This window comes from Scylla paramamosain, chromosome 3 (assembly GCF_035594125.1).
Source record: "Scylla paramamosain isolate STU-SP2022 chromosome 3, ASM3559412v1, whole genome shotgun sequence".
Taxonomy (NCBI): domain Eukaryota; kingdom Metazoa; phylum Arthropoda; class Malacostraca; order Decapoda; family Portunidae; genus Scylla; species Scylla paramamosain.
In genome coordinates, this window is record NC_087153.1 from 23,704,665 (window position 1) to 23,731,392 (window position 26,728).

The following is a 26,728-nucleotide window of genomic DNA, read 5'->3' on the forward strand; positions in this document are numbered from 1 at the left end:
CTCCTGGTGTGCCTCCAATGTCTTTATTATCTTCAATAACTTGTCCATCATTTCTTCCATATACAAAATTTTTCTACACTGCAATCTATAATTTATTTCTCTTTCTTCACCAGTAAAACCTTCAAAGGACCCCTTCTTTTGGGGTGCTGCCCTCTGCCATTTTTGTCCAGTGTAAGCAAACCAACGAAACTTTCCTAGAGATGGGATAACTATACTCATGTACTGTTTCTCCCCTCCCTATTTACCACCTAGGTATTCCTGTGTCTTCATAACATATCTTGTTCCACCTTGAGCAATTTGTGTTTTCTTTCCTTCCATATGCAGAGCACTAGGAAACACGTCCTGTCAGCTCCGCCGCCGCCGTGTGTGTGTGTGTGTGTGTGTGTGTGTGTGTGTGTGTGTTGTAGTACTGTATCACCCAACACGTTTGTACATGCATATGCTGTTGACTATGTAAGGCAAACAAGATGTTTGCTGGGTTATTTAAAGCAGACAGCTGGTAGGCTCATCACTCCACTCCACTCTTCCTCAATAAGTACATCTCTAGATCATCATGAGGAAACCAATACTGGATCATTGTGATGGCAGCTCCAAGACAGATCCTACTACTCAAGTGAAACTGAAATGTAAGCACTGTGACAAGGTTATTAGTGGTAACATTCGATGGACTTCAAATTTCCATACTCACATGAAGGTAAGGTAACAAGTAATTATATCATATCGTCACCTTCATAAACAAACTACCTAATTCATTTTATCAACTGTTCAAGAAATTGAAAAATAACTCTTTTCTTATTTTTCACAATAATTCAAAGTTTATCTGTTTATAACTTCATAATAGGACAAAAACTTTCATATGCTTTTTTCTCGTGGAAAGTGCTATTTGTCGAAAGAAAAAGGAACTAAACTGACTTAGGTAAATTTGTTTATAATGTTTACATAGGACTTAAGCATAATGCTAAAGCACCAGTACATTAAAAACTACAAAATAAAATACATAGACCATATGATAAAGAAATTCATAAAGAAATTCAGACCTCCTAAAACAGAAACTCAAGGAAAATAACTGAAAATGTAATGAAATTCTTCTCAAAAATATTATTTCCTTCAATCTTTTCATAACTAAGATTTAGTCATTACTCGTGAGGCAAGGTGTCAAAAAACTATGGCAGTCAACTCGCACAACTGACTTCATGGATTTAGGCAGAAGAGTTTCAGTGAACTTTAGACCATTGAAACCAGCGGTTTCAATGGCCTAGGGAGCGCTCCTCCCTAGGGAGGTGACAGTAATTCCTAGGGGGAGGATGTGAGCCCTGAGAAAGGAGTAAGAATTTTCTAATTATATATATATATATATATATATATATATATATATATATATATATATATATATATATATATATATATATATATATATATATATATATATATATATATATATTTTTTTTTTTTTTTTTTTTTTTTTTTAATGTAGGAGGGACACTGGCCAAGGGCAACAAAAATCCAATAAAAAAGAGCCCACTGAGATGCCAGTCCCAGAAAAGAGTCCAAAGTGGAAGTAAAAAAATTGAAGGAAAAGTGTCTTGAAACCTCCCTCTTGAAGGAATTCATGTCATAGGAAGGTGGAAATAGAATAGTAGGCAGGGAATTCCAGAGAAAGGGATGAATGATTGATAATACTGGTTAACTCTTGCATTAGAGAGGTGAGCTGAATAGGGTGAGAGAAAGAAGAGTCTTGTGCAGTGAGGCTGCAGGAGGAGGGGAAGCATGCAGTTAGCAAGATCAGAAGAGCACTTAACATGAAAATAACAGTAGAAGACAGCCAGAGATGCAACACTGCAACAATGAGAGAGAGGCTGAAGACAGACAGTTAGAGGAGAGGAGTTGATGAGACGAAAAAGCTTTTGATTCCACCCTCTCTAGATGAGTGGTATGAGTGGAACCCCCCCCAGACATGTGAAGCATACTCCATACATGGACAGATAAGGCCCTTGTGCAGAGTTAGCAGGTGGGGGGGGGTGAGAAAAACTGGCGGAGACGTCTCAGAACGCCTAACTTCATAGAAGCTGTTTTAGCTAGAGATGAGATGTGGAGTTTCCAGTTCAGATTATAAGTAAAGGACAGATCAAGGATGTTCAGTGTAGAAGAGGGGGACAGTTGAGTGTCAATGAAGAAGAGGGGATAGTTGTCTGGAAGGCTGTGTCGAGCTGATACATGGAGGAATTGAGTTTTTGAGGCATTGAACAATACTAAGTTTGCTCAGAAATTTTAGGAAGATCAGAAGTCAGGCGTTCTGTGGCTTCTCTACGTGAAAGGTTTACTTCCTGAAGGGTTGGACGCCTATGAAAAGACGTGGAAAAGTGCAGGGTGGTATCATCAGCATAGGAATGGATAGGACAAGGAGTTTGGTTTAAAAGGTCATTGATGAATAATAAGAAGAGAGTGGGTGGCAGGACAGAATCCTGAGGAACACCACTGTTAATAGATTTAGGAGAAGGACAGTGACTGTCTACCACAGCAGCAACAGAATGTTCAGAAAGGAAACTTAAGATGAAATTAGAGAGAAGGATAGAAGCTGTAGGAGGGTAGTTTGGAAATCAAAGCTTTGTGCCAGACTCTATCAAAAGGTTTTGATATATCCAAGGCAACAGCAAAAAGTTTCACCAAAATCTCTAAAAGAGGATGACCAAGACTCAGTAAGGAAAGCCAGATCACCAGTAGAGCGGCCTTGACGGAACCCATATTGGCAATCAGATAGAAGGTTGTGAAGTGATAGATGTTTAAGAATCTTCCTGTTGAGGATGGATTCAAAAACTTTAGATAAGCGGGAAATTAAAGCAGTAGGACGGTAGTTTGAGGGATTAGAACAGTCACCCTTTTTATGAACAGGCTGAATATAGGCAAACTTCCAGTAAGAAGGAAAGGTAGATGATGACAGACAGAGCTGAAAGAGTTTGACTAGGCAAGGTGCAAGCACGGAGGCACAGTTTTGGAGAACAATAGGAGGGACCCAACCAAGTCCATAAGCCTTCCAAGGGTTTAGGCCAGCAAGGGTATGGAAAACATCATTGCAAAGAATTTTAATAGGTATCATGAAGTAGTCAGAGGGTGGAGGAGAGGGAGGAACAAGCCCAGAATCATCCAAGGTAGAGTTTTTAGCAAAGGTTTGAGCAAAGAGTTCAGCTTTAGAAATAGATATGATAGCAGTGGTGCCATCTGGTTGAAATAAAGGATGGAAAGAAGAAAAAGCAAAGTTATTGGAGATATTTTTGGATAGATGCCAGAAGTCACGAGGGGAGTTAGATCTTGAAAGATTTTGACACTTTCTGTTAATGAAGGAGTTTTTGGCTAGTTGGAGAACAGACTTGGCATGGTTCCGGGCAGAAATATAAAGTGCATGAGATTCTTGTGATGAAAGGCTTAAATACCTTTTGTGAGCCACCTCTCTATCATGTATAGCACAAGAACAAGCTGTGTTAAACCAAGGTTTGGAAGGTTTAGGTCAAGAAAAAGGGTGAGGAATGTACGCCTCCATGCCAGACACTATCACCTATGTTATGCACTCGGCACACAAAGACAGGTCTCCGACACGGAAGCAGTAGTCATTCCAAAGAAAATCAGCAAAATATATCCTCAGGTCCCCCAAACTAGCAGAGGCAAAATGCCAGAGGCACCTTCGCTTAGGGGGATCCTGAGGAGAGACTGGAGCGATAGGACAAGATACAGATATGAGATTGTGATCAGAGGAGCCCAATGGAGAAGAGAGGGTGACAGGATAAGCATAAGGATTAGAGGTCAGGAAAAGGTCAAGAATGTTGGGCGTATCTCCAAGACGGTCAGGAATATGAGTAGGGTGTTGCACCAAGTGCTCTAGGTCGTGGAGGATAGCAAAGTTGAAGGCTAGTTCACCAGGATGGTCAGTGAAGGGAGAGGAAAGCCAAAGCTGGTGGTGAACATTGAAGTCTCCAAGAATGGAGATCTCTGCAAAAGGGAGGAGTCAGAATGTGCTCCACTTTGGAAGTTAAGTAGTCAAAGAATTTCTTATAGTCAGAGGAGTTAGTTGAGAGGTATACAGCACAGATAAATTTAGTTTGAGAGTGACTCTGTAGTCATAGCCAGATGGTGGAAAACTTGGAAGATTCAAGAGCATGGGCACGAGAACAGGTTAAGTCGTCGCGCACACAAACGCATCATCCAGCTTTGGATTGAAAATGAGGATAGAGAAAGTAGGAACAGAAAAGGGCTATTGTCAGTTGCCTCAGACACCTGAGTTTCAGTGAGGAAAAGAAGATGAGGTTTAGAAAAGGAGAGGTGGTGTTCTATGGATTGAAAATTAAAACATCTTAGACTGCAAATGTTGCAGAAATTAATGAAGAAAAAGTTGACAGGGTGTGTCAAGAAGGGCAGTCCGACCTGGGGACATTTGTGGTCCCCTTCTCAGATGGGGACTCTGAGGCTGGTGTAGGAGTCACCATGATAATTTTGAAATTCTGAGTGAAGGGTGTGTGTGTTATTGGGTGCTTGTAGTTTTGTGTGGAGGAAGAGAGTTGTCATAGAGGGCAGGCTGTGACTGCCCCCTTGAGTTGTGAGACACAAAGGGAAATGTTCAGTGAGGTCACAGATGGGTTTAATGGTAAGTTCACAGCACCCCTTGATCCAGTGCTTTAGACCTCACTGGGAGTAATTTTTGTTTTGGCAGGTGCCTACTGCCTCCTCCTGTTAATCAACTGATTAAGCTGGTGGCACACTGGGAAAAATTACCCTATCTGATGCTGGTTTTTCCTACTCATTTTGAGATCTGTTTTGAAAACAAACTGGTTTTACCTTCACACAGTAGGATGCCCAACAAGCTGTCTATATAATTTGTTTTTTATGACCATGACACTGTAGATATATTGGTAGTAGTAACATTTTGAATGTTGCTCATTCAAGGCTTTGCTAATTTCAGTCTTCCACCAAACTGGCGTGGCTGACTGGTAGAAATATTGGCTATCTTTGGTGGTTTATGTCATGCTGCTGCGTATCTTGAGCTCTCAGTTATTTGCTATATATGCAATGTTACCAGGGGAGCAGGAGTGAAATGTCTCTTGCTCTCTGTGAATTGGAGAGAGAGAGAGAGAGAGAGAGAGAGAGAGAGAGAGAGAGAGAGAGAGAGAGAGAGAGAGAGAGAGAGAGAGAGAGAGCAAACCTATGCCTCATTAATCAGCTGATTTGATGCAGACGAGGTGGGTTATTATGACCTTCCCAGGTTAGGTTTAGTTACAGATTGGGTTAAGTTAGATTTTATCCAAATTATCACAAACTTTGCATGGAGATCACAATGAGAGCATATTAAAAAATATTACATGGTTAGTTTAGGAGCTATACCCAAGAGAGAGAGAGAGAGAGAGAGAGAGAGAGAGAGAGAGAGAGAGAGAGAGAGAGAGAGAGAGAGAGAGAGAGAGAGTCTTAACGAGGAAGAAATCAAACTTTGTGCTCTCTAGAGAGACTGTGAGACAGAGATGTTTCACTCATAACATTGCATATATGATGGCTAACTGGCAGCTCAAGACGCATGGGATGTAAACCACCAAAGATAGTCGGAATGCTTAATGAAATTATATAATTATGAATATTTACAAATAATGCATTTGAATATGTAACAGGAACAAAATTACAAATAAATCATACTACATCTTAATTTATCTGTATAGTAAAACATACAAATAGAAGATATATTTAAATCCTCACGTAAGCAGCAACATACTAGAGCAAACTGTTATCCATACTTCTCAACAACCAAAATCCCCAACTTGAATAGTAAAACAGAAAAGGAGTAGCAAAAACAATGTGTTTATTACATGAAGGAATAGGAATAGAAATAGCAATAAAAATTCACTCCCCCCTCCCCTCCCCTCAGGCCTAGTATTAATCTGTTAACCAGACCATTAGTTCATAATGAAAAATATTTTTTCTTTCTTAATGCAATGCCATATATATGTGTATATTACATGAAGGAATAGGAATAGAAATAACAATAAAAATTCACTCCCCCTCCCCTCAGGCTTCAGGATAAATTTTCTCACACACACACACACACACACACACACACACACACATATATATATATATATATATATATATATATATATATATATATATATATATATATATATATATATATATATATATATATATATATATATATATATTACTACAATGTATTCTGTTCTTTCTACTTTCAGAAACATCATCCAGATGTCAAGGTGAATAGCAACATGGAGTCAGTAACAAAAGCAGCTGGTGAAGCCCTTGTTCCAATAACTGACTTTGGGATATCTATTACTAAGAAAAAATGGAGCAATAGTGATCCCCGCTGAAAGGAAATTGACAAGTTACTCCTTTGCTTCATTGCCAGCTCTTTCCAACCTCTTTCAAGGGTTGAGGATCCTAAATTTCAAGCTTTTCTCAACAACACCCAGCCCAGCTACAGCATTCCAAGCCACAAGGAGCTCAGCAGCAAGGCTATTCCTTCACAATCTCAACAACTACAGGAACATCGCAATAAGAAATTTTGTTCTGTTGGTTATGTCTCTGTTACAGTTGACCTTTGAACAAACAGATATATGCGGTCATACACTGGGATCATATGTCATTTCACTGATAACTTCCAGCTCCAATCAACAATGTTGGCACGCAGAAGATTCAAAGGGTCCCACACTGCAGAAAAGATTCATGCCACATTCACCAAAATCATCACTAACTTTAACCTAGAAACAAAGATTTTGACAATTGTAACCGACAGTGCCAACAATATGCTTAAAGCATTTGTGACACTTTCTGGTCTGGACGATGCAGACACTAATCAAGACTGAAAGCAAAGAGGAAGACGACTCCTTTGACATTCCTGATAACAATGAGAAGTTACTGGAGCTTTTGCCTGAGCATGTCAGATGTTATGTTCATACTTTACAAATTACTGTGAAAGATGGGCTCAAAGAAGCAGGACCTGTATCAGGAGTCACTGGAAAAGCCTCACATCTAGTATCACACATTCGTCATTCTGCACTGACATCTGACATTCTCAAAGGTGAATGCAGACCTCAGGCGAAAAATGCAACACGATGGAACAAAAGTAACAAGATGCTTCACTCCCTTCTGAATATTGATCCAGCCAAGCTTGACCAGTTAAACTGTCTAGTATAGCTAGCCAAATATGAACTTAATCTCATCAAGGAAATAACAGACATCTTGACACCATCTGAAGTAGCAACTCTAGAGTGTCAGGGAGGGAATGTTGTAATGTCAAGCAAAGTAATTCCATGTATTCATGGACTGAAAGCTGAGCTTGAACAACTGTCACAGACATACAAGTCAAAGATGATTACTACTCTCAAAAGCTCAACTGAGAAAAGACTGAAGATCTAAGAGGACATGGAGATGTTTCTGCTGGCTTCACTCCAAGATCCATGCTTTAAGATGGACTGGTGCTCACCAGAAGTCATGTTCATGAAATCTCTACTGAAATCTAAAGTAGATGAAATAATGCTTACTACCACTGAAGAAAAAGATTCCCTTTAGGAAAATAAGGAGGGCCCTACAAAGAAGTGCAAGCTGTTCAGATTCATGACACCATCAGCATCAATGAGCTCTTCCCTCTGTACATTAACATCAACTTTATCACAAGTAGAATTATATCTGAGTCAGCCAAGAACAGAGGATGACAGTGATCACCTTCTCTTCTGGGAACAGAATCAGTCAACATTACCTCAACTAATTATACTGGCTCTCTGCTATCTGTGTATTCCAGCATCATCAGCTCCAGCTGAGAGACTTTTCTTTACTGCTGGGAAAGTCTTTCGTCCTGAATGTCCGATGTTCGCTTTGAGGAGTTGATGTTTATCAAGTGTAACCAACACATAGTAAATTATATATTACATGAGAAATAATCTAGCCTATAAGAAATCATGTGTATAACAAGTTTTATATTTTTCAAAGAGAAATACTTTATTTTCATTATTGCTGTGAAAGCCTGTGATCATGATTCAAAATAAATTCATAGAAGTAATGTATTATGTACTGTAAAGCAAAAACAAATAAGACCTCTTTACACACAATGTATGTTTTTAATACCATTAGTTAGTGATTTAGATGGTTATATTACCATGCTCAAATGTGGAACAGTGCACCTAATAAGATGTAGTTTGCTACCTATTTAGGCACTGTACTTAATCATTGCTAATCATTATCTTTTTATAAATAATCACAGCAAAATGTGATTGTAATCATAATCTAATCCTGATCATGCACAAAAAGAAAAAAAGAAAAATAAGCAAAAATAAAGTAATTATAATTTAATCTCAATAAAAAAAGTATTCCAGACCATAATCAAAATCAAATTGTAATTATTTCTTTTTATAATCATGCCCATGATTATAAAAACTACATTGTATCAGATTAATTACAACCACTAATCTACAAAAGCCAATGTAGTATGGTATCACAACCCAAACATATACAAAGGCCATCTTTTACAGTTAGCACTTATTCCTACATGCACCAAGTAACCAGTAAACCCAACCCTCAGAAGTATAACCAATAAGTGACTGATTATAACTATATAACATGATCAAATCATCAAGTTTATCTACCAAGCACCACACCTCTACAAGAGCCACAAATAAAATTCTGTAATCCTTGGGGTGATTCAGCCTGCCAACTCTACCATCTGCCCAACTGAGTTTCTCCCCTAGTTTGTGTCTAGCTTGTGCAAGTCAGAATTAAACTAAAATTATTCCCATTTAATTATTTTACAAGATACATATTGTGACACACCAGCATTATTTTTGTGACAGGAAAAGTGTGTGGACATGCATGCTATAAAAACCATAACATATGAGTATTTCACATTTATTGTGTGCCACTTGAGCTTTCGGTGGTGTATTTCGCCTACAAATATAGTAGAAGAATGCAATGATTCACTGACATTCACAGTTAGGTTACACAGTTTTAAAAAATCTGCAGGTTAACCCAAGGATAATAATAAGTTAAAGATTTAGGTATCAGCGGGTTTCCTTAAGTGCTTTTGTGGCCAGCCAAAATGATTGCAGCTGGCCATTACACCCACTTTTCACTCTCACAGTAACCACACTATATAATGTCTAAATCTCTTGTGCTTGCAGTGAAGAGTCAATTTGTGTTGCTGTAAGTGGATGTACTCTCAGCAGAGCTAAGAATGCACTGAAGGTGAATGCATGTGCACTACCATTACCACCACTACCACTAGTTCCCTGCCTCAAGCAACTCATTCTTCCTATACTGCAGCAATTTATAGTAATCAAATCCAGCAAAATCGTCAGAATTACTATGGTTAAATGATAAAACAATAACATCATTAACAGATGATGTCTCAGCTTTACTGTTCCTTTGTTTACATTGAGGTTGGTATTTTGAGGGAAAAAATATTGATTGTCTTTCTAACATGGGCCTAAAAACTGGAAAAGTCATATTAGTCAAAAGGTGAAGAAAATCCAGCAAGCTAATGAAATTTGATCATATTTTATTGAAGGATCCTCCATGAATTTAAATTTTATTTTCTTATGAAGGACTTTTATGTTATATACTGAGAATATTTTGTTATCTATCACATCCAGCTTAGATTTAATGTTATACATCTATTTTTGTTGCTCTTTTGGTCACGTGTTTCAAGTTTGTGGAATATATACAGTAAAAATATCACAGAAATAGTGTAAGATAACTAAATCTACTTCTAATCAAAACAGTCAGGTCAATTCTGCTTACACAGTTAGAGCAGTTGTATGAATGTATATACATATTTTTGTCATTATTATGGTACTGAGAAAATAAAGAACCATGTTCAGTTTTTTTTTAACTGATCAAAAACTTTTGTGAAATAAATTAAGTGGATGTGGCAGGTGGTGTGATGCAAGACAAATGCAGATTGTCTTTGCATTGCTAACCCATTTAGTTTGTGCCTTGCTGTTGCTGTACACAGATGTACTACTTTATACAGTACAGCAATACAGTATATTGTATTTAGCAGGTACCATACTGGAATGTATTTCCATCCACCACTGACTCTTGATCTTTCAACACAGGATGTTAGTGTTGACTCTGCATAGCACACACACATAGCTTCCTCCCATCCAGTACCATTGTCCTTTGACTTACAGTAAAATCCCTCTCATCTGGCATTCGAGTATCCGGCAGCTTCAAGTATCCGGCACATTTTTTCCCCGAGCCTTAAAATCAATAAAAAATCAATGTGTACTCATAAAATCAATTAAAATTCCCACGCGAGGCATACTTTGTCCCCTTGCCACCAGAGCGCACTGCTTCGCGCCATCCGCGGCCCACTGCACTGTGTTTACTCAGTGACTCAGTACCGCGTGTGCACTGTTTATCGCCTGACGCCTTCATCATGCCTAAAGTTGTAGAAAAGAGGAAGTGTGTTGTGCTTACATTTAAGCAGCTGATCAGATCAGCTGCTGATTAAGATCAGCTGATCTTTGTTATGGTAAGACGCATGAGTGTAAGGTGGTGATTGTGGACATAATTTTACTTCTATTCAAGTATCCGGCAATATTCAAGTATCTGGCATGTCGGCGGTCCCGTTGATACCGGATAAGAGGGATTTTACTGTATATCTTGTCAACTATGGTGGCCTTGTTTACAAGTAATGGAAAGTGTTCCAGTGATGCTGGTGATATACTGATGTTAAATGAACTTGTGAAGCAGGTGAAAGGTAAGGTTAAGTTAGGCTAGATTATAATCACTCCCTGCAGATTTAATTTGATTGAGATTTGGCCCCACGTGGTTAGGTTAGATCTGTAAGGTTAACTCCCAGGTGCCAGCAATGTACTGTATATTTATGGCAGTGGGTAGGCACATGTAGCCAGTGTCATATATTTATGACTGATTTAAAAAAATTGCTGTGGCCATACTTTGATTGGGAGGCTTTTTATACTTTGTCAGGACTCTTTTCATAGCTTTACCATTCTCCTTCACTGACTATCATTCCCTGCCAAGCCTGTAGGCATGCCAAGGATACAGGTCCCATTCCTGACCTAACCACAGTATAAGGTCGTCGTCTCACTGCACAAAGAATGTCTAAAACATGTGAAATGTGTAATAAATTGTGGGTATATAAAGTGAACAAAGTATAAGTGCTTTTGCATATAATGAATAATTATAAAAAAGTAACACAAAACAAGTATTTTATTGAGTTGTAAATCACATCATGAGTGAATAAAGTACCTAAACTTGTTGTAAACATGTATTATCTACTTCTAATTACTTATTTTAATTATATCTTTTGAAAAACAGCAACTTACACACATTTACAATAAAATATTTTTTGTGTGTCAAAATACAAAACCTCCGACTTTGCATAGATGTAACTCAGTTTGTAGGTTTGCACATCCTCTCATAACTTGTGTAAGAGTTCTATGCGTCCACTCTCCTACAATCCATGCCCTCACCCTCCTTAGTGTCCTATAACTACCTTCTACAAACCTGCAAATTTAGCTCAGTGAGCCCACTTTTGTGCCTAAGTGTATGGGGTGTAACACTCCAAATATCAGAAACTTCCAGAGCCTAAAAGACACAGAAATGATAAGAGGACAGTAGCAAAATGTATGAATTATATGTTTTCTAATCATTCTACACACTATTCAGCAAAATTAAAGAAATCCAAATTTGCTCAGCACCAGGGGAAAGTTTTTGTGAGAAATGCTTGGCACCCAATTGGTTAAGACCATTAAGTTGATTTTACGTCTCACAGGATTACTCTTCCTCTTGTCTTTGAGTTTTTGGTTTGGATATAGGGAGGTATTGGTCTATAATGGTCTCAACTTGCTTGTCCCTGTACATTCCCCTTTGCTGATGTTTATTTATTTCTTTATTCTTTTTTTTTTTTACTACTGATTTATTTCAAAAATTTTTATCTACTGTATGCCCTTCATCTGTTTTTTTTTTTTTACAGCTACAGGAGTTATGTTTTTATGTCTTAGATTACGACTTCACAGAACTATAGCATTAGCATAGGTGCTTATTTAGGCTGGGTCAGACCTATTTTGAAAATCAGTTTATAACATGGTGTAGGAATGGAACGGCAACTTGAGAACCCTGTTCATCACTTCCTTGGCTTGAGAAATAGATGCAAAACAACAATCAAAAGATGTCTGTAGCTGCTCAGCTGGTTCTTCTGTGTTTATACTGATAATTTACACTATAATAATTTCTCATTCACCAAATCTTCATGCAAAGGTATTAAACATATATTTTAGAAGTATTTCTATGATTTGAGGAGTTATATTATAAATATCACCATGATATAATATCAGAACACAATCCAGCATTTTCAATCCTACTGTCAACTGTCGACAATACAAGTGTTAGTGTGATAGCTGTTTTAGGTAAATATAAAGCATCATACAGTACAGGACCAAGCACATGCTCAATAAACCATAAACCAAATGAAGTGTAGTTTAGGCAGAGGACATCTGACTGTATAAATCCCTAAATACAGTGAACAAAGTTTATTTCATAAGATGGACATCTAGCCCCTCAGACAGTCCTCCAATCAAAATGGTTTATCAAGGGATTAATGTATTTATTCATCAGTGTCAGTGTAATGTTTAACCACAGTGCTCTTTAATCCCTCTAGCCTTGGAACCTGCGTTGGATTCATCCACATTTCTTGAATATAATGACACTAGATCATCCAAGCTGGCATATTTAGCTCTTTCATACATTACTCCATGCACTTATTTACAGACCAGTAATGGAAAGGAGGATACAGAGCTTTAGTGGCAAAGTACTGCCTTCCTACCCCAGGCTTAATTAACTTTGTGATCAGAGGATATTGCAAGTAACCACTCACAGGATGCAATTCCCTTTCTTTCACAAATAAAGTAATGATGATGATACCCTGACATCTGATTGCAAACTAGAGTAAGTTTAAAAGAAAGACTGAACAGTGAATGAAAACACCTGCATATAAAATGTTGAGGTTCTCACCTGTCCTTGAAGTCCCATTCTAAAGGAAGTACTCTTGCGGCCACACACCTTCTCCGTGTCGGCCACAAAGTCCTCAATGATACGGGAAAGTGTCAGGAACTCACTTGCAGTCATCTTGTCCAGGCCATGTTCTCTTGATCTAGTGAACAATGATATATGTAAGGGCAATTTACTATAGCAGTGAGAACTACTCAATATGAAGCTTTAACAAGTCACTAATGAACATAAAATTTAATTGGGCTGATATTCTTTTCTTTTTTTTTTATGTAGGAGGGACACTGACCAAGGGCAACAAAAATCTGAAAAAAAAAAAAAAAAAAAAAAAAAAAAAATGCCCACTGAAATGCCAGTCCCATAAAAGGGGTCCAAAGCGGCAGTCAAAAATTGAAGGATAAGTGTCTTGAAACCTCCCTCTTGAAGGAATTCAAGTCATAGGAAGGTGGAAATACAGAAGCAGGCAAGGAGTTCCAGAGTTTACCAGAGAAAGGGATGAATGATTGAGAATACTGGTTAACTCTTGCATTAGAGAGGTGGACAGAATAGGGGTGAGAGAAAGAAGAAAGTCTTGTGCGGCAAGGCCGTGGGAGGAGGAGAGGCATGCAGTTAGCAAGATCAGAAGAGCAGTTAGCATCAAAATAGCGGTAGAAGACAGCTAGAGATGCAACATTGCGGCGATGAGAGAGAGGCTGAAGACAGTCAGTCAGAGGAGAGGAGTTGATGAGACAAAAAGCTTTTGATTCCACCCTGTCTAGAAGAGCAGTATGAGTGGAACGCCCCTAGACATGTGATGCATACTCCATACATGGACGGATAAGGCCCTTGTACAGAGTTAGCAGCTGGGGGGTGAGAAAAACTGGCGGAGACGTCTCAGAACACCTAACTTCATAGAAGCTGTTTTAGCTAGTGATGAGATGTGAAGTTTCCAGTTCAGATTATAAGTAAAGGGCAGACCGAGGATGTTCAGTGTAGAAGAGGGGGACAGTTGAGTGTCATTGAAAAAGAGGGGATAGTTGTCTGGAAGGTTGTGTCGAGTTGATAGATGGAGGAATTGAGTTTTTGAGGCATTGAACAATACCAAGTTTGCTCTGCCCCAATCAGAAATTTTAGAAAGATCAGTAGTCAAGCATTCTGTGGCTTCCCTGCGCGAAATGTTTACTTCCTGAAGGGTTGGACGTCCATGAAAAGGTGTGGAAAAGTGCAGGGTGGTATCATCAGTGTAGGAGTGGATAGGATAAGAAGTTTGGATTAGATCATTAATGAATAATAAGAAGAGAGTGGGTGACAGGACAGAACCCTGAGGAACACCACTGTCAATAGATTTAGGAGAAGAACAGTGACTGTCTACCACAGCAGCAATAGAACGGTCAGAAAGGAAACTTGAGATGAAGTTACAGAGAGAAGGATAGAAGCCGTAGGACGGTAGTTTGTAAATCAAAGCTTTGTGCCAGACTCTATCAAAAGCTTTTGATATATTCAAGGCAACAGCAAGTTTCACCAAAATCTCTAAAAGAGGATGACCAAGACTCAGTAAGGAAAGCCAGAAGATCACCAGTAGAACGGCCTTGACAGAACCCATACTGGCGATCAGATAGAAGGTTGTGAAGTGATAGATGTTTAAGAATCTTCCTGTTGAGGATAGATTCAAAAACTTTAGATAGGCAGGAAATTAATGCAATAGGACGGTAGTTTGAGGGATTAGAACGGTCACCCTTTTTAGGAACATTCAGAATGTAGGCAAACTTCCAGCAAGAAGGAAAGGTTGATGTTGACAGACAGAGCTGAAAGAGTTTGACTAGGCAAGGTGCATGCACGGAGACACAGTTTCGGAGAACAATAGGAGGGACCCCATCAGGTCCATAAGCCTTCTGAGGATTTAGGCCAGCGAGGGCATGGAAAACATCATTGCGAAGAATTTTAATAGGTAGCATGAAGTAGTAAGAGGGTGGAGGAGAGGGAGGAACCAGCCCAGAATCATTCAAGGTAGAGTTTTTAGCAAAGGTTTGAGTGTAGAGTTCACTTTAGAAATAGATGTGATAGCAGTGGTGCCATCTGGTTGAAATAAAGGAGGGAAAGAAGAAGAAGCAAAGTTATTGGAGATATTTTTGGCTAGATGCCAGAAGTCATGAGGGGAGTTAGATCTTGAAAGGTTTTGACACTTTCTGTTAATGAAGGAGTTTTTGGGTAGTTGGAGAACAGACTTGGCATGGTTCCGGGCAGAAATATAAAGTGCAAGAGATTCTGGTGATGGAAGGCTTAAGTACCTTTTGTGGGCCACCTCTCTATCATGTATAGCATGAGAACAAGATGTGTTAATCCAAGGTTTGGAAGGTTTAGGTCGAGAAAAAGAGTGAGGAATGTACGCCTCCATGCCAGACATTATCACCTCCGAAATGCGCTCAGCACACAAAGACGGGTCTCTGACATGAAAGCAGTAGTCATTTCAAGGAAAATCAGCAAAATTCCTCCTCAGGTCCCCCTCAACTAGCAGAGGCAAAACACCAGAGGCACCTTCGCTTAGGGGGATCCTGAGGAGGGATTAGAGCGATAGGGCAAGATACAGAGATGAGATTGTGAGTGGAGAAGCCCAACAGAGAAGAAAGGGTGACAGCAAAAGCAAAAGGATTTGAGGTCAGGAAAAGGTCAAGAATGTTGGGCGTATCTCCAAGATGGTCAGGAATATGAGTAGGGTGTTGCACCAATTGCTCTAGGTCGTGGAGGATAACAAAGTTGAAGGCTAGTTTACCAGGATGGTCAGTGAAAGGAGAGGAAAGCCAAAGCTGGTGGAGAACATTGAAGTCTCCAAGAATGGAGATCTCTGCAAAAGGGAAGAGAGTCAGAATGTACTCCACTTTGGAAGTTAAGTAATCAAAGAATTTCTTATAGTCAGAGGAGTTAGGTGAGAGGTATACAGCACACATAAATTTAGTTTGAGAGTGACTCTGTAGTCGTAGCCAGATGGTGGAAAACTTGGAAGATTCAAACGTGGGCACGAGAGCAGGTTAAGTCATTGCGCACATAAATGCAACATCCAGCTTTGGATCGAAAATGAGGATAGAGAAAGTAGGAAGGAACAGAAAAGGGGCTACTATCAGTTGCCTCAGACACCTGAGTTTCAGTGAGGAAAAGAAGATGAGGTTTAGAAGAGGAGAGGTGGTGTTCTACAGATTGAAAATTAGATCTTAGACCACGAATGTTGCAGAAGTTAATGAAGAAAAAGTTGAGGGGGGGTGTCAAGACACTTAGGGTCGTCGACAGAAAGGCAGTCCATCCTGGGGACATTTATGGTCCCCTCCCCAGATGGGGACTCTGAGTCACCATAATAATTTTGAAATTTTTGAGTGAAGGGTGTGTGTGTGTGTTATTAGGTGCTTGTAGTTTTGTGTGGATGAAGAGAGTTGTCTTTAGAGGGCAGGCTGAGACTGCCTCCTTGTGTTGTGAGACACAAAGGGAAACGTTCAGTGAGGTCACAGCTGGGTTTAATGATAAGTTCACAGCACCCCCTGAATAGTGCTTTACACCTCACTGGGAGTAATTATCGTTTTGGCAGGTGTCTACTGCCTCCTCCTGGGAGGAGCCATTTGCAAGCTCAACTTGGAAGTCTCTAAAAGTAAGACATTTTGAAGCAGTTTAATATCAGATATGAGTGATAAGATGGAAAGTATGAGAGTAAAAAGAACATGGTAACAGAGAGAGAGAGAGAGAGAGAGAGAGAGAGAGAGAGAGAGAGAGAGAGAGAGAGAGAGAGAGAGAGAGAGAGAGAGAGAGAGAGAGAGAGAGAGAGAGAGAGAGAGAGAGAGAGAGAGAGAGAGAGTGGCAATCCTAATTTTAGAAACTAGCTTGCAGCAGTCATAAAAAAGTGATTAGCATCATCAATGCAGCACTCCCTCTCACCTGGCATGCAGTAACTTGGCACAGCGATCATGTGCATAGTCACAAGCCGCACAGAGTACCTCTCCCAGACCTGCCAGCACCCGGCCACATGCTGCCTCTCCCAGCATTCTCTCTCCATCTGAGCTACTCCTGAGGAAAAACAGAAATGCTGTCACCACCATCAGCTGTTAGAGGTAGGCATATATAGAACAGGTAACTTTCATTTTTTCTTTATCTACATTATGAATGCTGAAAGCATACAACAAAAGAAAGATATTATCAGTTTTATCCTTCTCTTTTCTAAGTTCCAAGAAACAGAATACATTCCTTTATATTTCCTTTTTTTCTTTTCCATCTAAGAAGCTTTTAAAATAGCATCATCTGTCAATGGAAAGAGGACTTTCTATTTTTCCCTCATTTAGTACAACTCTATATGGGTACCATTAGCTGCAAAAAGCACATCAAGACAGTAATGGATTTCTTGCCATGTTTACTGTAGCATAGCCTCATCAGTGGTGGCAATGTCATCAACGACCCTTTGCTTCAGGTCCAGGGAAGTAAGTCATCCCTTCCAATCCACCACCAGTCTGGAGATCATTATCTGCAGATGTTTACCTTGACTGAATATGTGGCACCACAACTAGGCGACTTTCAACCAATCATGATTTTTCCAGCAAGATAGTGCAGCACCATATTGGGGACTGCATGTTCATGGGTTTATAAATCAAACATTTCCAGACCTGTGGTGGACTGGAAGGGATGGCTCACTTCCCTGGCAACCTCGTTCCCCAGATATCACTCCCCTGGACATCTTTCTATGGGGTTATGTTAAAGGTATTTTGCATTGAACAAAGACACAGGACATCAACAACCTGAAGCAAAGGGTTGCTGATGCCATTGCCACTATTGATGAGGCTATGCTACAGTAAACATGGCAAGAAATCCATTACTGTCTTGATGTGCTTTTTGGATCTAATGGTACCCATATAGAGCTGTACTAAACAAGTGAAAAATTCAATATCTACTCCTCATTTTGTATTATTTTCCAAAGATTTATCAATTCATTTGCTTTTGTAATAAATTTCTTAAATTATAAAGACACTTTATGAACACCCTGTATTTTCAAGAAGGGCACCAGTACCATAAAAAGAGGATGCAATATACTGTCTTCCTCTATGTGCTTCTTTTTTACAACTTAATCATTCTCAAAAGAAACATTCATTACAATCTTTTCCTGTTTTTCATTTTCTTCAGCTTTAGGTATTTTAACTATGATTTTATCCCACAAAAAATACATTTGATCCCAACATTATATGTTTGCAGAGAAAGTATGCATTTGAATTTATAATGTATATGCACTATATTCCATCCCCAGCCAAGGGAATATGTTCCCATTTTTTTTTTTTTTTAAGCAAGAGGGTCACTGACAAATGGGAAAAAAAATGAAAAAAATCCCACAGAGATGTCAAAACAATCATAAAAAAATTCAAGGATAAGTCTCTTGAAACCTCCCTCTTGAAAGACTTCAAGTCATAGGAAGGAGGAAATACAGAAACAGGTAGGGAGTTTCAAAGTTTACCAGAGAAAGGGATGAGTGATTGAGAATACTGGTTAACTCTTGCAGTAGAGAGGTGGAAAGAATAAGGATGAGAAAAAAGAAAGTCTTGTGCAGTGTGGCCATGGGAGAAGCATGCAGTTAGCAAGATCAGAAGAGCAGTGAGCATGAAAATAGTGGTAGAAGATAGCAAGAAATGCAACACTGCAGCAATGAGAAAGAGGCTGAAGACAGTTAGAGGAGAGGGGTTGATAGGATGAAAAGCTTTTGATTTCACCCTGTCTAAAATAGCAGTATGAGTGAACTTCCCCACCCCACTTTACATGTGAAGCATACTCCATACATGGGCAGATAAGGCCCCTGTTCAAAGTTAGCGGCTGTGGGGGTGGGAAAAACTGGCAGAAATGACTCAGAACACCTAACTTCAAAGAAGGTGTTTCAGCAAGAGATGAGATGTGAAGTTTCCAGTTCAGATTATAAGTAAAGGACAGACCACGGATGTTCAGTGTAGAAGAGGGGAACAGTTGAGTGTCACTGAAAAATCAGGATAGTTGTCTGTAAGGTTGTGTCAAGTTGATAGTTGGAAGGATTGAGTTTTTGAGGCATTGAATAATACTAAGTTTGCTCTGTCCCAATCTGAAATTATACAAACATCAGAAGTCAGGCATTCTGTGGCTTCCCTGCATGAACTGTTTACTTCCTGAAGTGTTGGACATCTTTGAAAAGACATAGAAAAGTGAAGGGTGGTATCATCAGCATAGGAGTGGATAGGACAAGTTTTAGATCATTGGCGAATAATAGGAAGAAAGTGGGTGACAGGACACCACTGAAGAACACCACTGTTAATAAATTTAGGAAAAGAACTGTGGCAGTCTACCACAACAGCAACTAAACAGTCAGAAAGGAAATTTGAGAAAAAGTAACAGGGAGAAGGATAGAAGCTGTAGGAGGGTAATTTGGAAATCAGAGCTTTGTGCCAGACTCTATCAAAAGCTTTTGAAATGTCTAAGGCAACAGCAAAAGTCTCACCAAAATCTCCAAAAGAGGATGACCAAGACTTACTAAGGAAAACCAGATCACCAGTAGAGTGGCCTTGACAGAACCCATATTGGCAATCAGATAGAAGGTTGTGAAGTGAAAGATGTTTAAGGATCTTCCTGTTAAGGATGGATTAAAAACTTTAGATAGCCAGGAAATTAAAGCAATAAGACGGCAGTTTGAGGGATTAGAATGGTCACCCCTTTTACGAACAGGCTGAATGTAGGTAAACTTCCAGCAAAAAAGGAAAGGTAGATGTTGACAGATACAGTTGAAAGAGTTTGACTAGGCAAGGTGCAAGCATGGAGGCACAATTTCAGAAAACAAGAGGAAGGACCCCATCAGGTCCATAAGCCTTCTAAGGGTTTAGGCCAGCGAAGGGCATGGAAAATGTTTAGGCCAGCAAGGGCATGGAAAACATCATTGTGAAGAATTTTAATTAGTAGCATGTAGTAGTCAGAGGGTGGAGGAGAGGAAGGAACAAGCCCTTTTTAGCAAAGGTTTGAGTGAAGAGTTCAGCTTTACAGACAGATGTGATAACAGAAATATAAAGTGCATGAGATTCTGGTGATGGAAGTCTCAAGTATCTTTTGTGGGCCACCTCTCTATCATGTATAGCATGAGAACAGGCTGTGTTAAATCAAGGTTTGGAAGGTTTAGGTTGAGAAAAAGAGTGGGGAATGTAGGCCTCCATGCCAGACACTATCACCTCTGTTATGCGCTCAGCACACAGAGATAGGTCTCTGACATGGAAGCAGTAGTCATTCCAAGGAAAATCAGCAAAATACTTCCTCAGGTTCCCCTAACTAGCTACGGCAAAATGCCAGAGGCACCTCTGCTTAGGGGGATCTTGAGGAGGGATTGGAGTGACAAGACAAGATACAGATATGGGATTGTGATCAGAGGAACCCTGTGGAGAAGAGGTAACAGCATAAGCAGAAGGAAGGTTAAGAAAAGGTCAAGAATGTTGGGCATGTGTCCAATACATGTAGGGTGTTGCACCAGTTGCTCTAGGTCACGAAGGATAGCAAAATTGCAAAATTGAAGGCTAGTTCACCAGGATGGTCAGTGAAGGGAGAGAAAAGCCAAAGCTGGTGGTGAACATTGTAGTGTCCAAGAATGAAGATATCCACAAAAATGAAGAGTCAGAATGTGGTCCACTTTGGAAGTTAAGCAGTCAAATAATTTCTTATAGTCAGAGGAGTTGTACACATAGATGTAACATCCAGCTTTGGATTGAAAATGAGGATAGAGAAAGCAAAGGGGAACAGAGAAGGGGCTATGATCTGTTGCCTCAGACATCTTTGTTTCAGTGAGAAAAAGAAGATGAGGTTTAGTAGAAGAGAGGTGGTGTTCTACAGATTGAAAATCAGATCTAAGATTGCAAATGTTGTAGAAATTAATGAATAAAAAGTTGAGGGGGGGTGTCAAGACACTTAGCTGATACAAGAAAACAGTCCAACCTGGGGACAGTTGTGGTCCCTTTTCCAGATGGGGACTCCAAGGCTGGTGTAGAAGTTGCCATATTGATTTTAAATTTTGGGTTTAATGTATGTATGTAATTAGGTACGTGCAGTTTTGTGTGAAGGAAGACTGTTGTCTTTAGAGGGCAAGCTGTGAATACCCCCTTGTGTTGTGAGACACAATGGGAAACATTGTTTTTTTTTTTTTTTTTCTAATGTAGGAGGGACACTGGCCAAGGGCAACAAAAATCCAATAAAAAGAAAAAACCCACTGAGATGCCAGTCCCAGAAAAGAATCCAAAGAGGTAGTCAAAAAACTGAAGGATGTATCTTGAAACCTCCCTCTTGAAGGAATTCAAGTCATAGGAAGATGGAAATACAGAAGCAGGCAGGAAGTTCCAGAGTTTACCAGAGAAAGAGATGAATGACTGAGAATACTGGTTAACTCTTGCATTAGAGAGGTGGACAGAATAGGGGTGAGAGAAAGAAAAAAGTCTTCTGCAGCTAGGCTGCAGGAGGAGGGGAGGCATGCAGTTAGCAAGATCAGAAGAGCAGTTAGCATAAAAACAGCAGTAGAAGACAGCTAGAGATGCAACATTGCAGCAATGAGAGAGAGGCTGAAGACAGTCAATTAGAGGAGAAGAGTTCATGAGACGAAAAGCTTTTGATTTCACCCTATCTAGAAGAGTGGTATGAGTGGAACCCCACCAGACATGTGAAGCATACTCCATACATGGACAGATAAGGCCCTTGTGCAGAGTTAGCAGCCGGGGGATGAGAAAAACTTGCAGAAATGCTTCAGAACACCTAACTTCATAGAAGCTGTTTTAGCTAGAGATGAGATGTGAAGTTTCCAGTTCAGATTATAAGTAAATGACAGACCGAGGATGTTCAGTGTAGAAGAGGGGGACAGTTGAGTGTCATTGAAGAAGAGGGGATAGTTGTCTGGAACGTTGTGTCGAGTTGACAGATGGAGGAATTGAGTTTTTGAGGCATTGAACAATACCAAGTTTGCTCTGCCCCAATCAGAAATTTTACAAAGATCAGAAGTCTGGCATTCTGTGGCTTCCCTGTGTGAAATGTTTACTTCCTGAAGGGTTGGACATCTATGACAGGACATGGAAAAGTGCAGGGTGGTATCATCAGCGTAGGAGTGGATAGGACAAGAAGTTTGGTTTAGGTCAATGATGAATAATAAGAACAGAGTGGGTGACAGGACAGAACCCTGAGGAACACCACTGTTAATAGACTTAGGGGAAGAACAGTGACCGTCTACCACAGCAGCAATAGAATGGTCAGAAAGGAAACTTGAGATGAAGTTACAGAGAGGATAGAAGCCATAGGAGGGTAGTTTGGAAATCAAAGCTTTGTGCCAGACTCTATCAAAGGCTTTTGATATGTCCAAGGCAACAGCAAAAGTTTCACCAAAATCTCTAAGAGAGGATGACCAAGATTCGGTAAGGAAAGCAAGAAGATCACCAGTAGAGCAGGCTTGAAGGAACCCATACTGGCAATCAGATAGAAGATTGTGAAGTTATAGATGTTTAAGAATCTTCCTGTTGAGGATGGATTCAAAAACTTTAGATAGGCAGGAAATTAAAGCAATAGGACAGTAGTTTGAGAGATTAGAACGGTCACCCTCTTTAAGAACACGCTGAATGTAGGCAAACTTCCAGCAAGAAGGAAAGGTAGATGTTGACAGACAGAGCTGAAAGAGTTTGACTAGGCAAGGTGCAAGCACAGAGGCACAGTTTCGGAGAACAATAGGAGGGACCCCATCAGATCCATAAGCCTTTTGAGGATTTAGGCCAGTGAGGGCATGGAAAACATCATTGTGAAGAATTTTAATAGGTAGCATGAAGTAGTCAGAGAGTGGAGAAGAAGGAGGAACAAGGCCTGAATCGTCCAAGGTAGAGTTTTTAGTAAAGGTTTGAGTGAAGAATTCAGCTTTAGAAATATATGCGATAGCAGTGGTGCCATCTGGTTGAAATAAAGAAGGGAAAGAAGAAACAAAGTTATTAGGGATATTTTTGGCTAGATGCCAGAAGTCATGAGGGGAGTTAGATCTAGAAAAATTTTGACACTTTCTGTTAATAAAGGAGTTTTTGGCTGGTTGGAGAACAGACTTGGCATGGTTCTGGGCAGAAATATAAAGTGCATGAGATTCTGGTGATGGAAGGCTTAGGTACCTTTTGTGTGCCACCTCCCTATTATGTATAGCACGAGAACAAGCTCTGTTAAACCAAGGTTTGGAAGGTTTAGGTCGAAAGAATGTATGCCTCCATGCCAGACACTATCACCTCTGTTGTGCCCTCAGCACACAAAAACGGGTCTCTGACACAAAAGCAGTAGTCATTCCAAGGAAAATCAGCAAAATACCTCCTCAGGCCCCCTACTAGCAGAGGCAAAATGCCAGAGGCACCTTTGCTTAGGGGGATCCTGAGGAGGGATTGGAACGATAGTACAAGATACAGATATGAGATTGTGGTCGGAAGAGCCCAACGGAGAAGAGAGGGTGACAGTATAAGCAGAAGGATTTGAGGTCAGGAAAAGGTCAAGAATGTTGGGTGTATCTCCAAGATGGTCAGGAATATGAATAGGGTGTTGCACCAATTGCTCTAGGTCATGGAGGATAGCAAAGTTGAAGGCTAGTTCACCAGGATGGTCAGTGAAGGGAGAGGAAAGCCTAAGCTGGTGGAGAACATTGAAGTCTCCAAGAATGGAGATCTCTGCAAAAGGGAAGAGAGTCACAATGTGCTCCACTTTGGAAGTTAAGTAGTCAAAGAATTTCTTATAGTCAGAAGAGTTAGGTGAGAGGTATACAGCACACATAAATTTAGTTTGAGAGTTACTCTGTAGTCATAGCTAGATGGTGGAAAACTTGGAAGATTCAAGAGCGTGGGCACGAGAGCAGGTTAAGTCATTGCGCACATATATGCAACATCCAGCTATGAATAAAAAATGAGGATAGAGAAAGTAGGAAGGAATAGAAAAGGGACTACTGTCAGTTGCATCAGATACCTGAGTTTCAGTGAGGAAAAGAAGATGAGGTTTAGGAGAGGTGGTGTTCTACAGATTAAAAATTAGATCTTAGACCATGAATGTTGCAGAAGTTAATGGAGAAAAAGTTGAGGGGGATGTCAAGACACTTGGGGACATCAGAGGGGCAGTCCGACCTGGGGACATTTGTGGTCCTCTTCCCAGATGGTGACTCTGAGTCTGGTGTAGTAGTCGCCATGAATCTTTAAATTCTGAATGAAGGATGTGTGTATTATTAGGTGCTTGTAATTTTGTGTGGAGGAAGAGAGTCGTCTTTAGAGGGCAGGCTGTGACTGCCCCCTTGTGTTGTGAGACACAAAGGAAAATGTTCAGTGAGGTCATAGCTGGGTTTAATGATAAGTTCACAGCACCCCCTGATCCAGTGCTTTAGACCTCACTGGAAGTAATTATCGTTTTGGCAGGTGCCTACTGCCTCCTCCTCTGACAGCTGGGTTTAAAGATAAGTTCACAAAACCCCATGATCCAGTGCTTAACCCTTACCATCTGGAGGCATATGAATATGTCTTGGTGACTATATGCTCCCATCCGGGGATGTATGTAAACGTCCTGTTTTAATTTAGTTTACCATTGACCTAGGACATTTTCTGAGACAAAGAAAATTAATGTGGGTGACTTTAGACATGATTTTGCAGCCACAAACATATTGTTTTTCCATTAAAATTTTTTTTTGTGCTGTAAAACAATGATCAATTGGGATGGCTGATTTTGCAACAGCAACAAGCTCATGGCCAGTGCACTTATATGACATCATAACATGTGGTTTCAGTATTACTAGAGTTTTCAGATATCTCATTTCAGATAGAGTGTTAATATGTTTGTGTGTGTGTGTGTGTGTGTGTGTGTGTGTGTGTGTGTGTGTGTGTTCACATGGCAAGGCATCACTTCTCTCTCTCTCTCTCTCTCTCTCTCTCTCTCTCTCTGAATGTATGTGTGTGTGTGTGTGTGTGTGTGTGTGTGTGTGATCTGATAGAGAATTATCAGCTCTCTCTGAGAGAGAGGATGGTGATAAAATAAGGCAACTTTGGGAGTGTAAACACACACACACACACAGTCATTTTTTTCAAAAGAAATTTTATAATATTGATGTGAAATGTGAACTGCACATTTCAGTAACATGTGGAATTGATTCAGCAGTCTAATGATGTATAATACAAACTAAACTTTTTGGCACAAAAGGAAATTATATAAGAAACTGTGGATGATGCATTTCAAAGTTGGTGCATGCTGTTGATATTCCAGGTACAGGACCTGGAGCACTGTGAATCTCCTTGGGCAAATGGGTTAAGGCCTCACTGGAAGTAACTATTATCATTTCAGCAGGTATCTACTGTCTCCTCAGTCAACAGTTGGTGAAATTAACATTAAGTGGAAAAATTAGGGTTTGCAGAAACTTGGCACAATATTCAAAAGATGACAAAAATAAATAAAGTAATAATACTAATAATCCATCTATTGATATAACAGGCCAACAATCCCACATGAGATAACCCAGACACAATCATACAAACATCATTCACACTCTTAGTCCCATTGGCCCTATGATGGAAAATGATAGCTTTATGGACCACCATATTGCAACTTAGGAGTTTAAATATAGTACAAATGACCACAAACACTCACAGCAAGGCCTGATAGCATACACTGATTTATCCCTCCCCCTTCATAATACAACTGTTCCATACCTTGCATCTACTCCAATCCTGAGTCTACAGCAGATGTAGGGTATTTCCTAGAGTGCCCTGCACCCTAATTGGGTCCATATACCAATGGGCCCTGCCAAGTGGGGCCATGCCCCCTCCCAAGGGTCAGTGAACCCACATAATTTTCATGCACTCATCACTGTTGCTCTACATTCACTTCTATCACACAACTGTTCTGGCTTGCTGCACAGCCATTCCGCTCTCATTTAATGCTCTCTTCACACAGTTCATCCATTCCAGGAGGATAAAGCAAGCAAAAGCTTTGAATATAGACAACAATAATAACAACAACAATGAAAACTATGGAAAATTATAATAATCCATTACATATCAGGGTAAAGCCAAGGTTTATTACATTCTACTTGGATAAAACATAAAACCAGTAAATAAAACTGTGTGTGTGTGTGTGTGTGTATTTACCAAGTTGTATTGTACAGGGCACGAGCCAAAGCTCCTTTTGTCCTGTCTCCATAAACATATTTATCCAGTTTCAATAGTTCAATACAGGAAGCTGTATTACTTGATGTCACTCAAACATCCACTCTTCTTTATTTTCTTCCCATGCCCCCCCTTGTTTGTCTTTCTCCCCCTCCATCTGTGGTACCAAGTCATTTCTGTTTATGCTTTCTATATTGTTTACTAATTTATACATTGTTATCAGGTCTTCTCTTTCTCTTCTCTCTTGTAGTGTTGGTAATTCCATCTCTTCAAGTCTTTCTTCATAGCTTACCCTATTTGATGGCTCATAAGACACACCTTTTCTCAAAAAAAAAAAAGTCTCAGGAAATGAGCCTGCATCCTATGATGCCAAGTTTCAGCATTGAGGCAATGATTGGTGGTAAGTCTATGGCAACAGAGGCTCTAAAATCAAACCCCAGACACCTTCGCACATGAAAACAAAGTGATGATTGGTTCTACACCACAAAACAACTCTTTCTGGCAACAATATATAATAGGTCATACTTACCAGTAATTCACATGGAATGACACTAGTCAAGAAGAATTTGCCCAAGTGACCATGC

At 39.8% G+C, this 26,728-nt stretch overlaps 1 protein-coding gene across 4 annotated transcripts in view; it reads right to left on the reverse strand.

Annotated features, from left to right (window-relative positions):
- The window catches only part of LOC135093042 (vacuolar protein sorting-associated protein 54-like), a 351,426-nt gene that overhangs the window by 205,476 nt on the left and 119,222 nt on the right, over window positions 1-26,728 (reverse strand). For all 4 annotated transcript variants that reach the window (XR_010263179.1, XM_063991923.1, XM_063991915.1 and 1 more), the window contains exons 14-15: window positions 16,912-17,040; window positions 13,021-13,159 (exon numbers count right to left, since the gene is read on the reverse strand). Coding sequence is in view for 3 of the 4 variants with exons in the window: in XM_063991923.1 (XP_063847993.1) it covers window positions 13,021-13,159; window positions 16,912-17,040 (268 nt within the window). In the remaining variant the exon portion in view is untranslated. The remainder of the gene's footprint in view (window positions 1-13,020; window positions 13,160-16,911; window positions 17,041-26,728) is intronic.